We start from the raw sequence: 22,767 nt of genomic DNA on the forward strand, positions 1-22,767 counted from the left end.
ACAGGAGCTAAGGCAGAAGGGAAAAATGCAGTAGAAATTTTATTTAAAAATATGGAAGTAAAATAAATATCCAAATCTTATTGATTAAATAATCCTGAAAAAAACTTAAAAGAAAAATCTGCAGATTTAAGACATATATATATATATATATATATAGTCCACCAAGAGAAAACAGGAAATAAGCAAAAATTTTAATAGCTACGTGGTTTTGTGTCTTCTAATGGAGACAAGAAAAAGCAAAAACCACAAGAGTATTTGCAAATTCATAAAGTGAAGTACATTTGATTCAAAAGACAGCATTTATATAACTTTGTGTTATGTAGTAGTATAATCAATTGCATAATCAAAGGTCAGGCTGGAATATATATGACTACCCTCTGACAAAAATCTGTGGCCAGGACGCTGCCTAGAAACAGTTACATCCAAAAATTTTATAAGAGATTGCTTCTTTGCCATAACCAGCAGAACTCAAGACTGAGCTGCAAATATTGAGTACCTATTGGTAAAAATCAGAGTTAACAAAGGAAGTGAGGTGATGTCTGGCGATCTGAAGATGGTTGCTGAAAGAGAAAATAAGTTACACAAGAAAAATTGACTGCACATTTCTGTGGCCTGAGCTGCAGTCATATTTACACACTGAGCTTGTGTACTAAAGTCGAACTCTGCTGATGTTAATGAGGTTCAGCCTGGGAAATGGGCTTTATCTATATAGAGTCAGGTGAGAATTGGATTAAAGTGCTTCCCCATTCCAAGTGTCCTATTTTTCAACAGACATGTAAAGTTACAGAAACGCACAATTATCTAGTTTTGACTGTGGATTTACAACACGTGTTCTGCAATTGACATTTTAAAAAATAGACAGACATAAAGAAAATAAATATTTTCCATTAAATAAGACCCAAAATCGTCTTTCTACGAATTGCATTTTTATTAAAAATAAAACTCAAATCATCATACACTGCAAAGTTTTTCCTGACTTATGTCAGCATTCACAATGCATTACTTGATCAGGTACATTCACAGCATGCAAAGCTCGAGCACACATGGACATTCTTATGGGATAAGAATCTTTTGTATTTATGACCTAGATTTTGCAAATTTTTGTGTTTGGTTCAAATATATTCTTCAGAAGTATAAAGCTCATTTTTGTTTTTATAAATATGAAAAGTGAATTTTGATGGGGATACGATAAGCATAAGTGTTCAAGTGCATCAAAACTCATGTTTTGCAGCTGGATTCACATAGATGCAATTACAGCTTCAAAGTTAAAGTGACTTAATTCCTGCATTTGTAACTAAAAGTTTTCACACAACATCTTCTTGCAATCATTACTAAAATGTTGAGAAGATAAAGAATAGCACACTATTTTTTGGTAAAACACTTGAGAATATATAAGGGACAAAGAACACCTCTGGCATTTTTATATTATGTCTTACTCAATTTAGGTGTTCCAGTAATGTTGTCTTAGCACAAAGAACATTATTTTTAAAAACATCATTGACTGAGTTTAAAAATCTGCACAGTGGTAACCTGCATAATAACTGTTATTCATCTAAAGATACATAGTTAGTGGCTTAGTTATATACAAATATCTTGTTAGGTTGAAGTAAGAGTTCTGGAATGTTCATTGGAAATTATTTGGAAAGTTGTAGTTTGGATTGGGTTACACTTCATTAAATAGATAACCAGAATATCTGCTTGCTACCAATGTTTGAATTTTTTTTTTAATTTCTTCCATTTTTATTACTTTGATTTGATGTTTCTGCTTATAGCAAAATCCAGTGAAGAAACATTCCTTGTGATTTTATGAAACATACTCATCAACATAGTTCATTTTCGTATTTTATTAGTTCTGTTTTCCCTTAAGCAACATTTTTTGCTGATCTTTTATGCATTCTTTCAATTTATCTTCTGTACAAGTAAGACGTTCTTCCAGGACTGAAATGGTCTGCATGAAGAAGAGAACAATTTCAATGGAGTTTATATTATTCACACAATATTATAAAAGTGTGCAACATACGAAAAGTAATTTTAACTCAACAGGAAAAAATACTATAAGATGGCTTCTCCTTAGCTATTCCACTATTTACAACTGTATTTAAAAATTACAGCTTTGCCTCCATGGAGATTGTCTAAAGGCTTTTTGTTTTCACAAAACATTTTCACTGAGAAAGAGAAATTCATACATGTATAATGTAAAGTACTCTGAAATACTGTGTGAAAGTTGCATCCATATTCCAATAGAAAAACAGCCATACCTGTGACCACAAATGATATCTTTCAAAAAACTAAAAGAAACTTTTAAGGCATCCCCAAGAAAAGGAAGTGAGAAAAAATATACTATTAAAAAGCATTTATTCTCCATGATATTATCTTCAGTGGAAGAAGTAAGTTTTTGGACCCAGGCTGGCAGTTTCTTTTACAACTTACTACACAAATAATTTCCAACTCATGACTGGACTCCATACTTCTGAAAAGCTGCTTCTTCCTACTTAACATATATATTGCAAAAGAACGCAGAAAAAAAACCCTTAGGTGCTCCATTTTGAAGTGATTTAATATCAATGTATTACAGACTACAAAGAAGTATCTGAAAATATAAGCTAAATCTGGGTTAAAAAGATGTATTGAGCATTTGCAAACAAGCAACTCAGAGTCACTGACTGGGACTGAGTATTTGTGCAGTTTCATTGGCACAAGGACTTACTGCACTGCTTGGATTCCTACCTAAGCCAACACCTCACACACTAAGTTGGGAAAGGGATTTAATTGTACATTGCCAATTTACTTTGTTCATCCCTTGCTAGTGCATGATTGTTCCAGCTGGAATGTCTGCTAAATAACTGCCTTCTGACAAAACTACCAGATCTCATTACTGAAAAACAGTGATTCTCTTCAGCCAGAGTTAAAAATACAGCAGCAATCTTCATGGTTGTGTACCAGGAAGCTTTCACTTTGGCAAACACAATACATGCAATCAATATCTTCTGAAAGGAAAACACCAAAACAGTCACTTGACTATATAGCTATTCAAAATAACCCCAGAGTCTTTAAAGTTCTGATTTATGAACATGACTCCAGGCTACTGCTGCCTTTGACAGCACTGTCATTTTGCACTGCAAGTGTCACCTGTTATTGCATACTTACTACAGTTAACATCTCCAGCTGGCCCACAATGTGGTCCAAAGCCCAGTCCACGGAGGAGGGGATGCCTCTGGGCTGCTCCACACTAAGCACAGCTGACCCACTCTCACTCTCTGCCTTCCTTTTTGAACTTCTTGCTGAGGGAGAATCACAGGGACTCGGCAGCTCTTCACTTCTGCCATCACTCTTGAATACAGAAACATAATTTGAAAATTCAGCTGCCTTTGTCTTTATTTAAGTGGAACCACATCATAAGATAGACAGGATAGCCAAAAGTCAGGCTTTTAATTTTTAAAAAAAATCTACACACACACACACACACATATATACATATATATATACACACATATATATATGCATACACACAAGGACTCTCAGATTTGCTTTTTGACCAGGTTCAATTTGTAACACTTCAATTTGTTCTGACCTAAGAGAGAATTCCAGCTGTAATGGATGAGGCAATAAGGAAAATCTAAGCAGACTTTAGGTACATGTTTCAGGTACATATGATTGAAGAGCTATGTGCTGTACCACTATGGCTTGAATAAATACAATTAATGAGGAGCATTTTCTTCAAAAAGACAGCCCTGGTTGATGAAGATATTCACTCAGACTAGTCATACAGATGAAAAATCCGTATGTTACTAGACAACCACAAGCGCTTCTTCCAACTTCATAGTATGAAACCTTTGCTTAGTATGAACTAACCTCTTATTTCAGCTTTGTAAAAAAGTAGTTTTCAGCTGTTTGTTCAGTAATGGTACATTTTGAAAAATTGATTCCTTCAGAAAATGGGAGAAGGAAACAACAGAGAAGATCTACACAAGGCAACGTTGAGAGAAAAAACTCTGATGTGTAAACTTTGCTTCAGGCTAAGTGAGAGAGAATGATCTTCCCAACCAATTTGGTTTTGTCTGTGCCTTGAAGTTCTTAATGGTATTTTTGAGTCATGAAAGGTTAAATCATCGCTAATTCATTAGAAAGTCCTTCACAACAAGTTTACCTGAATAATTAATGACTTATTGAGATTTCTTTAAAAACTTCTTGTATCTTCAGACAACTTTAGTTTACTTACACACTAAAATAAATTGAGTAGTCAAGTGTTACTATTTCTGATTACATTTCATATATCTACATTTACAAAATAAACCTTTAAAATAGTTCCAATTAAACTATTTCTTTGGAATTTATTGACAGCCCATGAAAATATCTATTAGATTTGCAAAGGGGAAATTTTAGTCTCACCTGATGTATTTAAAATACACAATATTTACAATGTGCACAAAATATATTTATGTTGCAAGGCTGAACAGATTTTCAAAATAGAGGGTATTAAAAGAATTGTCAAACATTTTAAAAAAATCTCCTAAGTCTCTAAAATAATCTTGTAGAATGTAAATTGCTAGGCAGAATTATTAGCAGACTTTTACAGGATCACCTAGGTATGTTGATGAGTTTCTGTCAAGAATGATTTAACTGTAGTTGACCTTGCCTTTGAATCACGTATGATCAGAGACTGATGGTTTAAGTACTGCAACAATGACAGACTTTTTAAAATACTATCAGACATCAACTATTTTAATTTTAAGTAATACTAAATCATATCAATATTATTGTGAACTTATACTGCTGCATTATCCACAATAACATTCCTGTGTCCCCAGTGCCATTCTGCACAGTCCTGTGTGGTGGGAAACAGCTGAAAGCAAAGACTGTGGTAAGGTAAGAGAGCAAAAAAGAAAGTCTTACAATCCTCTCTGGGTTAAAAGTTCCATTGTGCAGTTACATTCTGCAGGGCAGGTCTCAAGGCCTCAGGCAAGAACCCATGAAGTGCAGAGTATGGTTAGGAGAGACAGGGGCACATACCCAGGCATGTACTCAGACCTTAACTGACAGTGCCACGAAGCCAGAGTGAAGCCATCTCAAGGTTTGATAGTACCATGGCATTCACTGACATCACTTCCACTGATTTCTGTCATCCTAGCATTGTCAGGTAAAGTCTGAAGCAAGAGAGATTATTTCAACCCAAGGAGGAAAGCTATCAATTCAGTAAACACAGCAAATGCTAAGCTACTAAAAGTCTCACCCCTTCTTTCATTGATCCAAACTTCAATATATCAGACAAATAGATCTGAAAGAATGTTTTGCATCTTAGTAAACTGCCACCAGCATTGCAAGTCAGAGTAATGGAAAAATCCTCTTATCATTTACTGGGTTAAGCAGCAAATTAAGATGTTTCTGCTACATGTTCAAACATTTGGAAGTACAATACAACATAAAAGCATTTATAGAAATAAGACAAAGACCTTGATGTTTGTCAAAACTCAAACAAGATAAGCAAATAACTGGGCTTTCAAAATTTGTAAGAGAAATGAAAAAAGACCATTTCAAATTTTCAACTTATCTAACTTGTGTCCAAAATGGTTATCGTTATCATAGTCTGGAAATTTGTAGAGACATTTTTAAATACTATCAGACATCAAGTATGCTGCTATACTTTGAAGGTTATCTGTTTTATATTCTAACCTTTCCTAATATCTAACTTTACAATCTCCTCCAGCTCAGCAAAGGTCCAAAATGGCTGAAATCTAACACAACACTGAAATGCCAAAACCTTGCTGTAAAGGAGTGACACTAGTCTCAAAGATTGCCTTTAGTTTTGGATACCAGTTAGTTCATGTCCAACACTTCTATTCAGCCCATTTCACTTTAAGTTCCTTTTAAAGAAAGTCTTTCTACTCAGTCTATTTCAAATGAAAAGTATCAAGAATTAAATGTTGTCTTTCCTTCAAATTAGCCCCTTTCTAAAGTACTTAAAATGCTACCAAGTCATAAACAATTCTGTATGTCACCAGCAATGTAGTAAAAATGTCTTATATTAAAAAAAACCCAAACTATTCTGAGAGTCAAAGCTATAGCTTATTTTGAGAGAATAAATTCTAATAAGGCAATCAATTTTAAATTGTTACTTCTGAGCAAAGCAGAGAAGAAAATTAAAATGTGTACAGTGTTTCCATTCACAGACCATTAGGAATAACATAAACTCACATTTGGGCAACTTCATGCAAGTTACAAATAAGGAGGAGAAGGAACAGATTTAATTAATCAATAGGAAGTTATTACCATGACATTACCAGCGGATGTTCAGCAGAAAATTAAATTTAGCTTATAAAATGATGTCACAAACAGCAAACCATAATTGCACATCTTTGTTTTCTGTCAAGCAAAATAGCCAAAACTCTGTGGGTGGTACTTGATCAATTTGTGAAAAATCCTTACACATAACCTTATCACCTCTGCGTGTTCCCAAATGTTTTCCCATGAAAGATTCACACAGCACATAGACACAAACACTGCATCCCAGCCTCCCTTTGCTTCATAACTGTTAAGAATAGAATCTGAGTAAAATGCATCCATATATAAGGATGCCTGAGCAGTTTTATTTATAGAAATGAAAAAAAAATCCCTCAAGGGAAATAAGAAAAAAAGAAAAAAATACAAGTTTCTCTCACACAATTGCCTATCAACAGGCTTCCATCCTCTATGAGCTCCAAATATGGAAACTACAGACCAGAGTTTCTAAAAGCATGTCTTAGAATCTTATAATTATGTCTTAGAATCTTATAATTAAGATGGGCTTATAAAAAAGTGACATTGGTAAGCTTCCTAATGAATCACAAAAATTGGCATAGTCTGCTTTTTAAAATTAAACCTTTAAATTTTGAACACATGGTACATTTGCCTACTAATAGTAAAATATTTCTGATACTGTGATTAAAACAACTACAAATAATTAGTCATTAGTAGAGCATTAAGCTCAAACAGATCAAAGAGCAAAGGCATAACAGAGTAGTGTCCCACTTTACCAGATATTGAATTCCTGTGTCTTTTGGTTATTTGAAATCATGGGAAATTTTTAGGAGAAACAGTACTATCATTATCACTACTTTTTTCCTGCTCTTGTGAATCTACCCTCATATAAAAATGGTTCACTGTGGAAATGCTAAATTTAACCGTTCAAGAGTTGGGCTTTTGAACGGTTTGGTTGGTTTTTTTGATGCTTTTTTGTTGTTGTTATTGTTTTTTTGGGGGGTTGGGTTTTTGTAGGATATAATTACTCACAGATCACTTCTGGTCTGAAATTATTTTTTTCAGTCCATGAGTGATCCACATAAAACAGCTCTCTGATCTATTTGTCAAAGACTGAGTATGTTAAATGCTGTTTTATCAGCTCCTACTGAAGAAAACTTCTCTGTAGTTTCAGCTGATGACAGCACTCTTCATTTCCTCTCATATTGCACACACAGCAACAACTTGCCATGTGCCCACTGTGGCTTGCTGCCCCATGTCATCTGATAAGGTATCTCTGGAATCATTTATTTGTAAATTTTAATGAAGTTTTGCATTCAAGCAGTAAAATACAGATAAACTATGTGGTGCATCCAGAGCAAAGTTCTACTAAGCACTTCTAGCTTGAGCAGTCTGCTTTCAGAACTTGTAATGCAGACTCTCACACTTCAAAGTCTTTCATGTCATCTTACACATCAGAGTCTTCTCCAGTTTTTAAAAAAATGCCCAAGCTGAAATAAAGAACTTAAAGCGCACTTAACAGAAGCGCATCACATCCAGTCTGACATGGAAACACCTGGAAGGACTCCTGAAGGTAGCACACCCCTCAGTTTAGAGGCTGATCATGAGCAGTGGTACCAGGTTACAAACTCACAGCCAATAAAACAGGCCAAACTATCAGACTGTACTCTTTAGCAAAACAGGCACTTCCACCTTAGATGGAAGAGCATAACACTTCAAGTCTTGAAAACAGCAAATTCAGCCTGAAGCTAACTGAGTTTATAGAAGCCAGGCCAGCACAAAGCAATGAAAACTCTTAGCTTACTATGGTGGAGTTTTTTATCTAATTATCTGTAGAAAATTAACTGAAATCCTGATGCACTTACAGCTATGGTCTGATTAATCAGATTTATTTATTTCTATCAGGATGACAGATATACTGAATTTAGTATTCCTGTGATGGCATGAATAATAAACTCCCCTGACCAAAGGCACATCTCAAGATATCCTGAAAGTTCTAGGCCAAGAAATTACATCACATTTTACAAGCAACCTTTCACACACATATTGAGAAACTGACTACATAGTTTTTTTATGTCATCTTTTTCCCAGAGTGCGGCTTCCGGTTTGAGAAAACCCTGTAAAACAGTACATCCAATGCACTCAGTATTTTATAATTGCACATATACAGAATCTAGTAAAGAACAAAAATATTTTCTCTGTATTCCATCCATTGAACATATCCATATTCCATATATTCCATCCAAAATGAACACATAATAACCCCTGTTTTCTCAAAAAAAACCCATTAAAAATTATTTCTATTTTTCTAATAAAAACCTCTTAGAAGTCTGTGAATATTTGAGTGCATCCAGTTAGAAATGAATAATATTCCTGAAATACTTCTTTCTAAACTCTCAGATCATCAGTAATAAACTTTACTTAAAACCAGGTGATTTTTTCTAATTTGCTCATTGATGTTAATTTCTAATATTAATAGTACCCTGCACAGTCTGTATGAGGTTAAACTTTTTAAAAAGCTAAGTATTTCCCCCCAAAAACAAGCAATACTGGTGAAAAGTTAGGAATTGATAATTAAAAACCAACTGAACAAAAAACCTCACAAAACAACCAACAAACAAAAAAAGCCCCCAACAAAACAACCAAATAAAAAACCTCAAAGCATATCATAAACATCCAAAACAAATCAGGCAGAAATCATTGGAGGTTCAATTTCCAAAGGTGAGAATCCCCTGTCAGGAAGTCAATTCTAATGTAACAGTTCAGGAAGACTATACTCAAACACTTTCATAAGTTATAAAAACACTTGTACCATAGGCACCAAAATATAAAAATGTACCCTGTAGAAGAAAGGCAAAGAATGGTAATCAATTACCTCCAGTATACCTTCAGCTTCAGCAAGAAGCTTTGCAAAACTAAGGAGAAATAACATGACACTATAGAAGCATTTCCTACTATTTACAATTATGAAATAAAATAGTCGAGTTTAATTTAGGCAAATTACTTTGGACTGCTTGCGTGCATACCCAAGGGGATGTCTTATGGCTGAAATTGAAAAAAAGTTGCCATGATGGTTTCTTTTTACCTGCATAGAGTCCTATAAAAATTGTATTACAAACTCTGCTTGAACTTCTTATCCATTCCAGGGCAGAGAAAAGCAAAAGGAGAGCAGGAGGAATACTTGCAACAGAAACTGTAAATATAATGAAACGCTTACTAGAAGGAAGTAACGATAGTAAATTAATAACTCTATGTGGACAAGGTCTCCTTTCTACCACTATAAATAGAATATTCTGCTATTTTTGATATTACAAATGTTAATGAATAAAAACCAAGGTATAAAAACCCTAGGACTTTCCTAGCATGTGGGCAAACTCCCTGTACTTCAAATAGCAGATTGTGTGGGTTGACAGAGGGCATCAAGCACATGGGAGGAAGGAGGCAGGGTGTGAGTGAGAGTAGAGCATCCTCACCAGGAACATACCTAATCAGAGAAATGACAGCCATTCTTCTGGCTTGCCTGCTCATGACGCCTTTCTGTCTTCTTTCCCCTAGCTAAAAAAACTGAATGAAAGCCTTTAGACCAATACCTAGCTAGAAAAGTCTAACTGAACTTTACAAAGAAACGATACCTGGTACCAGTGACTTTGTTGTACAGTCTTAAATTATACATAAAGGACAGCACTTCCTCTATCTCATTCAAAGTCACCTAGTATATTCATATTCAACATGAATTTACAATGAAAATAGGTTGATCAACAAACCCAGAGGCATTTCTTGTTCTCGAAGGCATGTTTACTCCTGAGAAAAAAATAAAAGAATTTACTTTACAACATGCAATTGGTTTCTCCTAAATAAGGCCTTCATACTTAACCTGTTGGGGCAAAACCAATCTTGAGCAATCTTTACACTGTATGTAAAGGAGAAGAACTAAAGTTCCACTTCTGTCTTAAACCCCACTTCTCAATAAGAATGAGCAAAAAATTACTATATAGACAAAAAATCCAGAACAGACAGGCTCTGCCAGAACAAGAACTGAAGGCTGTGAATAATGCTCTCCTCAGCCCTGCAGAAAGCTGAGAAGGGCTGCAGTCCCTGGGCTCCAGCCAGGGGTCTGGTGCTCCTCAAGAGCAGGAGGCTGGCACAGGGCAGAGCTGCCTGTGCTGCAGAGCCTCCCTTCATGCCCTGGCACTGTAGCAGGGCCCCTGGTGCAGGAGCACTCAGGTGCTGTTTGCCAGCCCCCACATAAATATACACCTATGTACATATCTACATACAACTTCTTCAAAGTTATATGCAAAGCTAAAAGAAACTCCTTTCTGCCAGCAGAACTGCATCTGTATCAATGGTTTTTGTCAGGATAAGTGTCTGCGCTCTGGTACAAATTTTCTTATTTTGCTACCTAGTATCATCATAACTTGTGTAGTAACAAAACTTTGTTGCACAGATGAACCTAAATTGCCTCCTGTTAGGGGATGCGATGGGGGCAGGATGTCCACATGATAATTTCACAGAGAAATCTCTTCCTAGCTGAGATCTGGCAGCTTTGATTTCCTTTCAGAGCAGCAGTAACCAGAGGTGGTTATACCACCTGACCCGGCGGCTATTGACAATACACAGAGTTTGTTTACTCCACAGAAGCAAGTGTCAAATCTCCTCTAATACAAATTACTTACAGGAAAACAACAAAGAATTAAAAGCATTTGAAATTAAGTTAGCAATCCAACATAGCAGAGTCCAAAGTTAAATCCAACAGAGCCAGCACAACTGCTTGAACACTTTGCCAAAGAGACAGATACTACTTTCTGCAAAAGAAAAAAAGAAGTCCAATATTTCATAGCTGAGAACTGAAATCCTTCGACTATAGCCATAAAAATATATTTTACTATGTAATAGAAGAAACATGGTTCTTCAGCATTTTAACAAGGTTTTTGTTCATGAAATGCTACACCTATAGTGGATGGCGAAGGTTTCAAAAGAACTTCAAACATTTTAACAAGAGTGCCACAAAAATACTCCCAATGAGGATAAAATGAAGCTTCAAAATTTTGATTGAAAAGTCAAATTTATATGCTTTTATTAGATTTCACAAAATACCTGGAGAAAGTAGCAAAAGTCCATCCTGAGCTATTTCCGTGCTCAGCATTAGTAAATATTCAGAAGGTTTGATAAGCTGTCCCATTTGTTAAGGTAAAAATAACACTCAGTCTTGCTTTGTTCAGAGGAGGGATTGTAAAAAAAAATGCTTTGGTAGCACCAGAACAACTTTGCATTTAAGTCAGTTGAGTTTTACAATTTACTGAGACAGAATCAATTTAGGGAACAAAAGAAACTGAGAAATTTGAAAATTACATACAAATATCCAAGAAATGTTAACTTTGGAGTGGCCTGTTTCACTCTTGAAAAATAATTTCTGTAACTCAAATATTATTTGCACTTTAAAAGTATCAGAAACAAAAGAAGCCCCAGCAACAGCATTCTTATTAGCTAGAGATATTAAATCATTATGCCTATTTTTTATGTGTTTAATGGCATCTTTTTATCTTCCATTTCAGAAGATAATAAATGTTGTAATTGTATTTCTGACAAAATTTCTACTCCAACCACAGCAAAAAAGACTATTGGTTTGGGAATAACTTCACAAGTCAGATAATGATACAGATTTTTAATATATCCTGCAATATTATGGAGAAAATAGCAGGGGTGTGGGGAAGCTGAAATTCCATCAGTAATCACAAAGGATAAACAGGAGAATTGCGTGGTCACAGGTCACAGTCAGCATGAGAACTGTGTCAGGAAAAAGCCAAAAAATCAACTAAAAAGTTGACCTAGGGCATATAGAGCAAATATTTAAGGCTTAACATCAGTACAGTTTGAGGGGACAGAAAAGAAATGGTTTTTCAAACTGAAGACCTATCTAATGAAATATTTAGTCAAACTATTACTGACAGAATCATCCTTTCTTTTATATCCATAATATGCATTCTACAATTTTATTATTGCATTTTAGGTTGTAATGCATCATGAACTCAATTATCTTGCTAGTGTTTCTTCAAAAACTGTTAAATCAGAAAGACACTGCAGAATTATGCTAGTTTTAGTGACTCCATTGAAATCTGCTCTTGTTTTAGTCCCACACAAAACACAACCAGCTATCTGGAAAATCAAGCTTACAGGTGACAAAAAGGCATCCTGTAAGCTACTAAAACAGTCAGGGTGACTTGGCATTCTGACTTCCTTCAACTGTCAAAAGGCAACTTTATGTACACATACAAGGCATCAGAGAAGAATACACTATGGAGTAATAAACTACAGAAAGCAGAGGTGTTGAAAATATCTACAATGACACATAACTGGACAAAATGATAAACCTTTATGATAAGGTTACTGAGTGAAGAATTACTCTATCTTACACGCAACTAACTGAAACTGCTAAGCAACTAGTATTGTACTATTTCACTACACTAGCAAAAACTGGAAGTATGGACATTGAATTCCTTTCCCAAGAGACATAAGGAAGGAAGAAACATCTTGGAAGAGTAACCTTTTCAGTGAGGAACATTTGATACTGGTTAATCTAAGAACAGCTTAAGGATAAAGCAATTCTTTTAAATCCCTGTTACAAGTACGGAGTCTTCCTTTACAATAAAAATACTGCAGTATTTAACTCAGAGTTGCATTGCAATGCCTTCACTTCAGGATCTAACATGCAGAGTGGAACTCACACTTTGGTGTACAGGAAATATCTATGCAGTAAGAACATGCCAGAGGACAGCATCTCTCCCCTCCCCACCTCCCTCCTTCAAACAACCCAAACTGCTACAACCAGAGTATCATATGCCAGGGGATACAGAGAAAAAAAGAATAAGCCCAAGCCCAACCAACCAACTCTTCAGAGCAGTAATGCTGATTGTGTCACCCACACAGCTACTCATTTTTTTCCCCAAATATTTTTTATTGTGAAATGCAACAGAATCCAGTGTTCCTCTTCCAGAATCACTAACCATAGACTGTTTCTCACTTGCTTTCCTCTGATTTCATATACTCTCAGAGCTTTTACTTTACAATGCTTCAAATTCAAGCAAAAAGGATGGAGCTGTCTCCATTCAGTCTCAGTTACCTGCTGTTTACATTACAGCCATGCAGACAGAAAAAATCTGAATCCTTTCAGGCTGAAAAAAAAAAATGAATCCAACATATGTACTTCCTGAACAAAAGGAAACCATTACTACCACCTCCTTTCCTCCTATTTTTTTCCATTACAACTTAAGAAATATATTCAGCTGTTGCAGGCATGCAACACACCTGTTTATATTACAGCACAATCACACTGGATACATGGCTCCACAGACATCAGTCAATACAGTTAGGTTACAGCCAGCTCTGATCTACTCCTTCATCTCTAAATAATTTTTTCTCATTATTTCCTTTGTGCTCCTATTAGTGTTTGGACAGCTGAACAGATCGGGGAATTGGCATGGAAGAAATTAACCAGATAAAAACAGCCATTAAGTTGAAATGACTGTGAAACCATCCTTTAGCATTGTTTTACCTAATTTCTAACCCCCATACTGTTTTGGTGGAAGATACAAGCCAAGATGTTTTTCTACATCAAACACTCATCTGCTGAAGAAAATCTTTCTTCCTTAGTTGCTGAATTTTATTTGAAAAGTCTCGTTTTTTTAGTCTTGTTTTAAGTAACCTATGTAATCTTTGGATGTGACTCAGTGTCTCCATTATCTCACATTAAGCAAGTAACTACATCTCTTACTGTAAACTCGACAGTAATGCAGCATGGCTTCAAAGAGAGATGCACTGTATTGGAACAACTAACAGATTTGGAAAACACTCAAACAAGCTTTTAGTCAGAAAGCATCCTCTGGGTTTAGATATCAGCCTAATCTAAGTGATAAATAGAATTTGCTAGCACTTGTTTAAGCACTGTCGTTCAGGAAAAAAATAAAATTTTGAAGCAGTATTAAAGTGTTTGCTTTTATAACAAACTTGCTTTAACAACTTTGAATAACATATGAGTTTTATATATAAACAAATTTCATTCAAGTACATATATATAAATTTATATTATATATAAATTTCAGTTAAGTTCAATCATAATAGAATATATAAATTTCAGTCAAGTCTCTACCCCATAGTTGCAAGCATGCTGTGCTAAACTTAAACTCCAGTTGTATTTAAGAACTAAGAGTAATTCAAGGGCAGTATTTAGCTTTACAATCTTGTTTTCTGACACACTTGATCTGTAGCTCAGCTTTACTACGCAACTTAAAAAAAGAAAATCTTGCAGCCTCCTCTAAGAGACACACATCATTAGCTAAACTTTGCATTCCCTTGCTTTTTAGTCCCACAAAATGTGCAATCTCAGAATTATTAAAGTCCTGTAAATACTAAGAAGTTGAAAACTTTATTTGTACTACTGCATTAAAAAAGTTAAACTAGGTGCTTATAGGGTAACAGAACCAGTGAATGATAACTTCATTAACTTCCATTAAGCTAAATGACTCACAAACGGCATTTAGATCAGTAGTAAATCATCATCTAGGTCAGCAGGAAGCTCATTACAGACTGACAATCCAAGTGACAGAAACACTTTTCTACAAGTGCTATAGTAGTAATTTCCTGTGTGAAAGGCTTGCTGCTGTTCCTGCATTCCTCAAGGGACACTTCTTCTCAGAGGATGTTACTCTTCCCCAGGAAGAGGAAGGAACCAGTTGTTATTGGATGTGTGGGCTGATAGCTGTCGGGCATTTTCTGCATGCCGCAGAATCAGCTGTGAGAACTGTGAATACAGCTTAGATTTCCAGTCAAAGCAGAGGAAAACACTGCTTGAGCAGACAAGGTCAGAGCGTACATGTACAGTATCTCAGGAAACTGAGAGAGAAATAATACCTGGAACTTCCATCCCTCCAGTTCCCAGAAATGTGCTAATGTGCTAAAGGAACAATATACACACATGGATCAACTTGAAAAACATTCCTGAAACACAGCTGCCCTGAGTAAGGCCCTACACAAAGTAAAATTTTGCCGGTTTTAAAAGGCCTGTGTTCTTGCAAAATATTTGTGTATGTGTGCACGCGTACAATTTTTTCCTGTTAGATCCCTCTCCTAGGCTTCCTGTTCTATAGGAACTCAAGCTCCCTCCCTATGTGTTGAGACACTCTTACATGGTGGGTCACCAGTAGCTACTCCGTGCCTATTCCGGTATCACATCCACTGGCTTTTTCCTAAGTGATAGCACCAATATGTTTCCTTATTCTAACTGCTTATTTCTAAATTTCATTTTAAAAAAATTTGATTATAAAATTATTAAGGAGACAGAATAGTGACAGACAAATAAACAGCACAATCTCATAAAGTGCATTTCCTCAGGAAAGCAGGCTAAAAATAGCATAAGAAATATTATATTCTTGCACTCTCTAGTGCCCAAATTCAGAACTCAGTCTCCGATAAAAACCTGACTTTCTCTCCAGCTCCAGTTCTCTCAGAGAATATAATCAAGACCATTAAGGAACATCAGGACATGTATTATTACTTAATTATGTAAAGGCACAACATAGTTCCTGTTCTCTCCTTGTAAACCAGCAGTTACATGCTGTGTTAGAAGAGCATCACCACAAAATGCAAGGAGCATTTGGATCATATTCCTCTTTTATTGCATGCATTGGGTTCACATTCAAGCATTTGATCCTTAAGTTTTATTTGATGTTATTGGTATCAAAGCATACTAATTTTAAGATTATGTACACAAATCTTTCTAAACATGCTTAGACATCTACAGCAGCTCAAAATGCAAGTCTAGAAATTCCCTGTTCAATATGCAAAATGCTTCATCTTTTCTGCACTTGTGATGAGTCATTTTGTTCATATACACCATACCTTCTTTAGAAGGCTCTTAGATGGGCAACAGAAAAAGCTGTCTGCACTGTTTCATGCTTACTCCAGATGGATCAGGAGTAGCCTTAGGGGGAAATGGGAGACATTCCTTCTCTGAGAGCAGCTGAACATGTTTAACTGCAGAGTTTTGGGGAGAAGGCAGCCGACCCTCTTGCACCAGCCCCACACATTCTACCTGCCTAGCATGCAAAGAGTAGAAAGGTCTGTCTAAAGTGTACTATAAAGCCAAGATGACACAAAAAATTGCCTGTCTAAAAGCAAGATTGGACAGAGAGGGAGATTCATTTGCAAAGACACAAAAGCACAATTCTTATTTTTATTCTGCTGCACTGAGCACTTCAGACTTCCTCCATTTACAGTATTTATTCTGTGTTTGTGTAAGATTTAGCATGAGCCATTCAGAGCCTGTTTGAGAGTTTTTTGGTATGCGTATCTACAAAAAAGGTGCAGATGGCTTTACCTCAAAACTTTGGAGACACAGTATCTCTTCACACTATTTTCTAATTTAATTCTGTTTGTCTTTGGGAGTTCAGGGAGTTCAATTCAAATAAGCATTTACTGGTAATCAGAAGAATGTCAGTAAATGAAAAAAAGTTCATAGCTATTCAGGGAGTAGCCTTTCTTATTTCCCTGTCTGGGAACAAAGACGGTAAGGTGATGGAAGAGGCTGGGAAGTGTCAATTCTTATCAAAGCCCTTTTACCCATGGGATCTCCCCTGTGCAGAGCTCAGTCTGATTGGAAACTGAGTTTTGGACAAGGAACACAAGTGGGGCAGTGATTCCAGTCTTTCTTTCAAAGGGAATACTGCTGAAACTTTTCTTTGGTAGAGAAAAATGTATGCATACCATGTAATGATCAGAGTTTTTGTCTGAGGACATTTAAGAAAGTTGATATCATCGAATTACAGAAAGCTATTGTGCTTTCAAATGATCTATAAAAAACAGCAAAGGTTTTTTTTTCACTCTGCACAATGAAGTGACATATAAGTTTTGTTCTACCAGCTGCTCCCTTCTGAATTGGACTTAGGCCCCAGAGGAGATGATCTACGTATAAAATTGCCATTACTTCCTTTCTTCCTTTTACCCTTCCCTGAACCTCACTGAAGACAGTTGGTGTTTACTTCCTTGTAAGGCTGAAACTAGGAAAGGATGCAAATCAGAGTAAATCTGAAGTTGCATGGTAAGGAAAATATGAAGTGTTTTAAAAATTAGTTTTTAACATACAATTTCTATTGTCATCCTCTCCTACTGGATTCTGGAGTTATGTTAAGGAACAAGGAAGAGACATTACTGCAAGAACTTTTAAAAGCAAATTTTTATGAGGAAGAAGAGCCTTAATGTATGCAGAAATAGAAAAATACATGCAAATTTTTCCTTCATAATTGCTGCCTTTCCAAATACATGGGGTGTTTTTTGATTGTGGAGCTTGGTTGGTTTTTTGGGGCTTTTTTTTTAATTCAAAACAAAGGCAGAGTGTATCAAAAATACCTAAACCCTGAAACACAAACTGCAAAAGCGATGTGTACAGAACAAATTGAGAGCACAAGATACTTCTACTTTTTGCCTCAAGACGCATACTACAAATGCAGTACAGATAAACTTTCTATTTTAAAACTTAGTATGTTCTTTTTGCTCCAAACAGAAACAATCCTTATCTTTCCTTACTCAGTAATTAACCCAGTCTTAACTTTGCAGGAGTTGTACTGTAAATGAACAATAAGAATGTCTTGTTTTTAGTGTTAAATGGCACTGGAAGAGAAAGAACAGCAAACATCTCCCAGCTAGTGCAGACATTCTGACTTCCAGATTACAGTACATTGCTTTGCTTCCTCCAAATCCTGTTTACACGAGCAAGGTCAGGGGATGAAACATTAGAGAGCCTCTACAGTGATTTCCTGCTTCTGTCAGTAAAAACTACAGAGACACCATCAACTTTCCCTTGTTTCCAACAGCTTATCAGGGACTGGAGGTTACCGGTGTAGTGCCTTGCAGAATTGAAAAGACTCAACCTCTCTCATGACTAAAACTAAAATTGAAGGATGAAACAGAAAGAAGTAGTCCCAAAGAGAAACAAAACTTCCAATTTTTCCTTTTCAATAGTTCAGAAAACAAAGGCAATGTTAAGTTGCATGACACTGAGTGGGAGAGAGGCATTAATGCTTTCAGAGTCTTCAATGAAATAGAAAGGAGAAAGAAGCACCACCCCCAGCCCCCATATTTGACCCCAATTTAGTGAATATTTTCAGAGTGCAAAAGGCTAGAACACACCTAATTTCTGGTAACTGCAACATATGAGGACTCTTATCATTGAAAAAGTCAGGACATTACAGAAGTACCAGTTTGTTAGGCATTCACAGCTAATTTTTACAGTGCTGTCAATAATACACATGAGAACTGAGTAAATGAACCATCAAATCCAAAGCTATTTCCTAACCATAATAATACACAGGAATTCTTAATGGCTATGTAATTGTAGTCCAAAAGAAAGCAACTCCATACTGAAGATTTCACTGAAATTTTTCCACTGACACAAGGATCATACTCCCTTCACTGAGTTTAAAAAAAAAGTTGCATCAGTATGAACCTCAGAAGAAAAAAGATTTTTCATTCACCACGTTCAAAACAACTGGCTTTAATACCAAGCTAGAAAAGAAGCTGAAAAGATAAGGTGTTTACAATTCAGGCAGTTTAATAATGTGTTTTTAGTAAAAACCCTGTAAGAACATTCATATTTGCCTATCTTAGCTTAAACTCTGAAGCAAGAAAATAGAACTAAATTAAAAAACAACAAAACACAAAAGAAGGCATTTTAAGTGTGGAAGCTGTGATGGATTTTTGCTTTTGATGAAGCAAGAAATTAAAATTCCTTGAAAAGAGGAGAAGTAGGAGGAAGAGATAATACTAGTATTTTCTTAGACAGCTACAGCTCAAAATAAATGAACTGCTAAAAAAATATCTAAATATTTATTTTAAATTCACAATAAAGAATCAAGAGTGTTATATTTTTAAATATTTGTTTTTAAAATCTTCTCTAGGCAGACTGTTGTCAAGAATAGATGATGGTGATATTTTGCAGCATCCTACTTCTCTAGAGTAGTGTGTCCTCTTTTGGGCTTCTTGGTTCCAGATACACTGACATCCTGAAGAAAATCAAGTTGAGAGTGAACAAGACAACAAAAGGGCTGGAACATGATATCGAGGAAAGGCAGAGAACCAGGTTTGCTCTCTGGAAGAAAAGGTACAGGGAGATCTTGCTGCCATCTCAGATATCTAATGGGTAGATAGAAAGAAGACAGACACACACACATGTATTAGAGGACCACTGTGAATTCAAGGCAATAAATATGATGGAACATAGGATATTCTAGTTACATATTATTAAAAAAATTATCTTCATCAACGAAACATTAGAGCAAGCTGCCCAGAAAGGTGGTGGAATCTCTATCCTTACACACTATGAACAAATGAAATGGACAAGGCTTATAAGAACCTTATCCAAGCTGGCCTTGCTTTAAGGGGAAGGTTAGATGAAATTACTCCAGACATCCCTCCCAAGTGATACTCTATCACTTTCATTAACAAATCTTCAAAGAAGGAAGCAAAAGAAAAAACCCTTTTGCTTTGTCACAAATCATCTTAGGGGCAGTAATAATGCATTTCCCATAAAGGAGTAGAAGAATGGACAATTCAAGTTGAAGAAAAGATTCTCAATAAGAAGAGCACTTTCTTCTATTGTCCTTTCTCCCGGACTAGACTGAGACCTACAAGTTTTTGACCACTTACTGTCAGGAATTTTGGTAGTTACTCAACAAAACATTACAAGGTTTTGCACAGAGTTTCTATCTTCCTGAAGGGGTTTCAGGGAGCTTTAAGAAACTCACCAGAAATCCTACAGAAGTTTCTACAGTGTTGTTACTCACCCCAGAGAAAGGCTGTATTTAAAGACTCGCATTTTTGTGGATCACTCTCAAGCATCTCTCTTCTTCAGCAGAAAAACTGAAGTAAATATGTTAATTAACTACTTCCAGTGGTCTAGGAACTTGCCAATATGTTTTGTAAATAACCCTTAAGATCCTGCTGTGTTACGTGAGTGATAAATGCATTGAACAAAAATGCATAAAGATACCTAAATGCAGACTGCATTTTTCTCTCTGCACATGTCAGAAGGGCAGAAGAACTCCTTAAGGCAGAGCCTTAAAAGAATAAGTAGGTACAGATAGGACATGCATAAATTAACCTGACAATCTGATCAAAGATTTTTGTTATTTAAACAGCATTCTTTCAGTAGAAGCAGCACCAAAAAGCCATAAACAGATTTAAAATGGGTCTCAAAATGTTTGAAGGGGAAAAAATTGCACAGTGATAATGTCTTTGACAAGCAGTAGAAAAAGAGCAACCCATTGGGGCTGGAATCAGGGATATGTATGAGATAGCATGATGAATTAGACTAGGACTAGAGGATGGCGACCTCAACTTGAAAAAGGACTAAGGAAAAAAATACAAATAATACACAAAAGTAGTATAATTCAATTGAGGACAAACTCTATGAAAAGGAATCTGTCAGTGAAGGTGTGATAGAAATAAAGGCAGTGTCTGCTCTTTTCTCCTTGTTTCTTATGAAGAACACATCAAGCCTCCATTAGACAGCCTCCATACATTAGGGAAACTGAGAAAGTCTCAGATAAAAGGTCTAAGTCACTGAGATCCAGAACCCTCTAGAAACAAGACACAAAGAGTCTAGGTGGCTGGCCTGATTAAGAAACAGATGATAATTCCACAAATGACAGAAGCTGGTAATGTGGCAGACAGACAACAGACAGGAAGATGATACTAAAGGATGAGCTGACATTAGAAAGCAGGGAGGACCAGATTGGTTAGCAAAGGTGAAGAATGTTATTGACTGTGGCAGAGGAAGGATATTAGTGGCCAAGAAAACATGCAAATGATTCCTGAACTTGTGTGAACAATGGCAGGGTTAGGGTTAACCTGTGTTGAAAAGGACAGTTGTCCTTAATGCTGAGTAACAAGGTTAGGTTATAGAAATATTTCTAGATGGAAAAAGAGGCAGATGGGGAATGCTGAAATACAACAGTGGCGAGAACCAATGATAACTGGTAGATTGAGATGCTGGGAGAAAAAAAAAAATTGTGATTACTGACACAGCCAAAAAGCATAAATTCTGAACCAGCATTTTTGTATTGAAGATTGTAAAGCCAGAAAGACAGCAGTCAGAAAAATGCTGTACTTCTTGGGTCAATGTACTCCTTTGAGTTCTGGGCATAAAGTTTTATAAGGTGTTTTCACAGGAAAAGAATTAAGACTAAGTGATTTTTAGGTATGGAATAAAGAATTACAGTTCAACCACACATTTGAACTCTGTGATGAGCAGAGTAAGTAATGAACACACAGTACTTAAAAGTGATAGGTAGTCAATAAATTATATCCACCACAAAGCACTGTCTCTGAAGCCTACTAAACAGATGCCTGTAAGTCTACAAAGAACTATATTTCCATTATGAAAACATGACAACTGATAAACCTTAAAATACATATCACCTCTCAAATATAAGTTCTTATATGATTATTTGTTTTGAAGTAAAGGTTTCTCATCAACCTGTGCATCATGATCTTCAAAAATGATCTTAAAGAATTTTACATAGTACCTTCACAACATAGCTTTCATAAAGCATTCAGGACAAAACAGAACAGCAGAAACCACACCTGCTGCCTTTTCATAAGTATTAACCCTTCAACCACACAAACTTTTTATGGTAACTAAAATGCTTAAGACACAATTTTGCATTCACAGGAACAGATTCAGAGCTAAAAGAAAAATTCTCATTTTAACCTAATTCTAGAACAGCATGTCTTTTAGATTTCATACCAGGAGAGCATATTTCTCCTCCCACGAAACTGCCGCTAAAACATTGCCTTCCTCTCCTCCCACACGCCATACCAATGTCATATGTAAAGCTAACACTAGAAGACTCTAATCCCATCATTCTGTCTTAAAATGTATTACCTTTTTTTTTCCTTCTAGGGAACTATTAAATGCCTTAAAAGGAGAAATAATAAAACATCAGTTTTAGAATTGTATTGGTGAGACAATGATTCTTTAGTGCTACCATTATTTGAAGATAACAAAAAGTGTTTGAGAATAAGCCACGAATTTTAACAGGAATATTTAGATGTACTTAGCATGGGCTTATAAACAGAATTTGTGCTTAGTATAGTGGTAAAACTGTAGGTATAAAAAGAAAGCTTTGCTATTACACCATCTTCTGGTTAGACTTGGGAACTGTGACAAAGTTTAAGTTGAGAATTTAGGATATTGAGCTCTGAGCACTTGACAACTGCTAAAAAATTAATTTCATTCATATGGACAGTAAAAGCACATTTCCAGAACGTGTTAGCTATACCTTACCCTCTTCCTTTTTCTTTTTTTAAAGTAACTTACAGGAGTACTCATATATGAAGATGTTCTAATATCGAAGATAACTGGGTCAGGTGTTTGCATATCAGGCACATCAAAGGTAGGGTCAACCTGTTGAAAATAAATTATATCATTATTTCAGCACCAACACAGAAAAGGAAATAAGACTGAAATAAAAAGTGAGAACA

At 35.7% G+C, this 22,767-nt stretch overlaps 1 protein-coding gene across 3 annotated transcripts in view; it reads right to left on the reverse strand.

Moving 5' to 3' along the window:
• Positions 1-909: 909 nt before the first annotated feature.
• The window catches only part of POC1B (POC1 centriolar protein B), a 45,272-nt gene continuing 23,414 nt past the window's right edge, over positions 910-22,767 (reverse strand). The window contains exons 10-12 of one of the 3 annotated variants that reach the window (XM_059473301.1): positions 22,604-22,690; positions 3,148-3,330; positions 910-1,948 (exon numbers count right to left, since the gene is read on the reverse strand). In XM_059473301.1, the coding sequence (XP_059329284.1) occupies positions 1,847-1,948; positions 3,148-3,330; positions 22,604-22,690 (372 nt within the window). In that variant the 3' untranslated portion in view covers positions 910-1,846. Of the gene's footprint in view, positions 1,949-3,147; positions 3,331-19,124; positions 19,417-22,603; positions 22,691-22,767 lie in introns of those variants that run through there. The other 2 variants (XM_059473304.1, XM_059473302.1) reach the window with 2 other exon arrangements.

The sequence above is a fragment of the Ammospiza nelsoni genome, chromosome 5, assembly GCF_027579445.1.
Source record: "Ammospiza nelsoni isolate bAmmNel1 chromosome 5, bAmmNel1.pri, whole genome shotgun sequence".
Lineage (NCBI taxonomy): Eukaryota > Metazoa > Chordata > Aves > Passeriformes > Passerellidae > Ammospiza > Ammospiza nelsoni.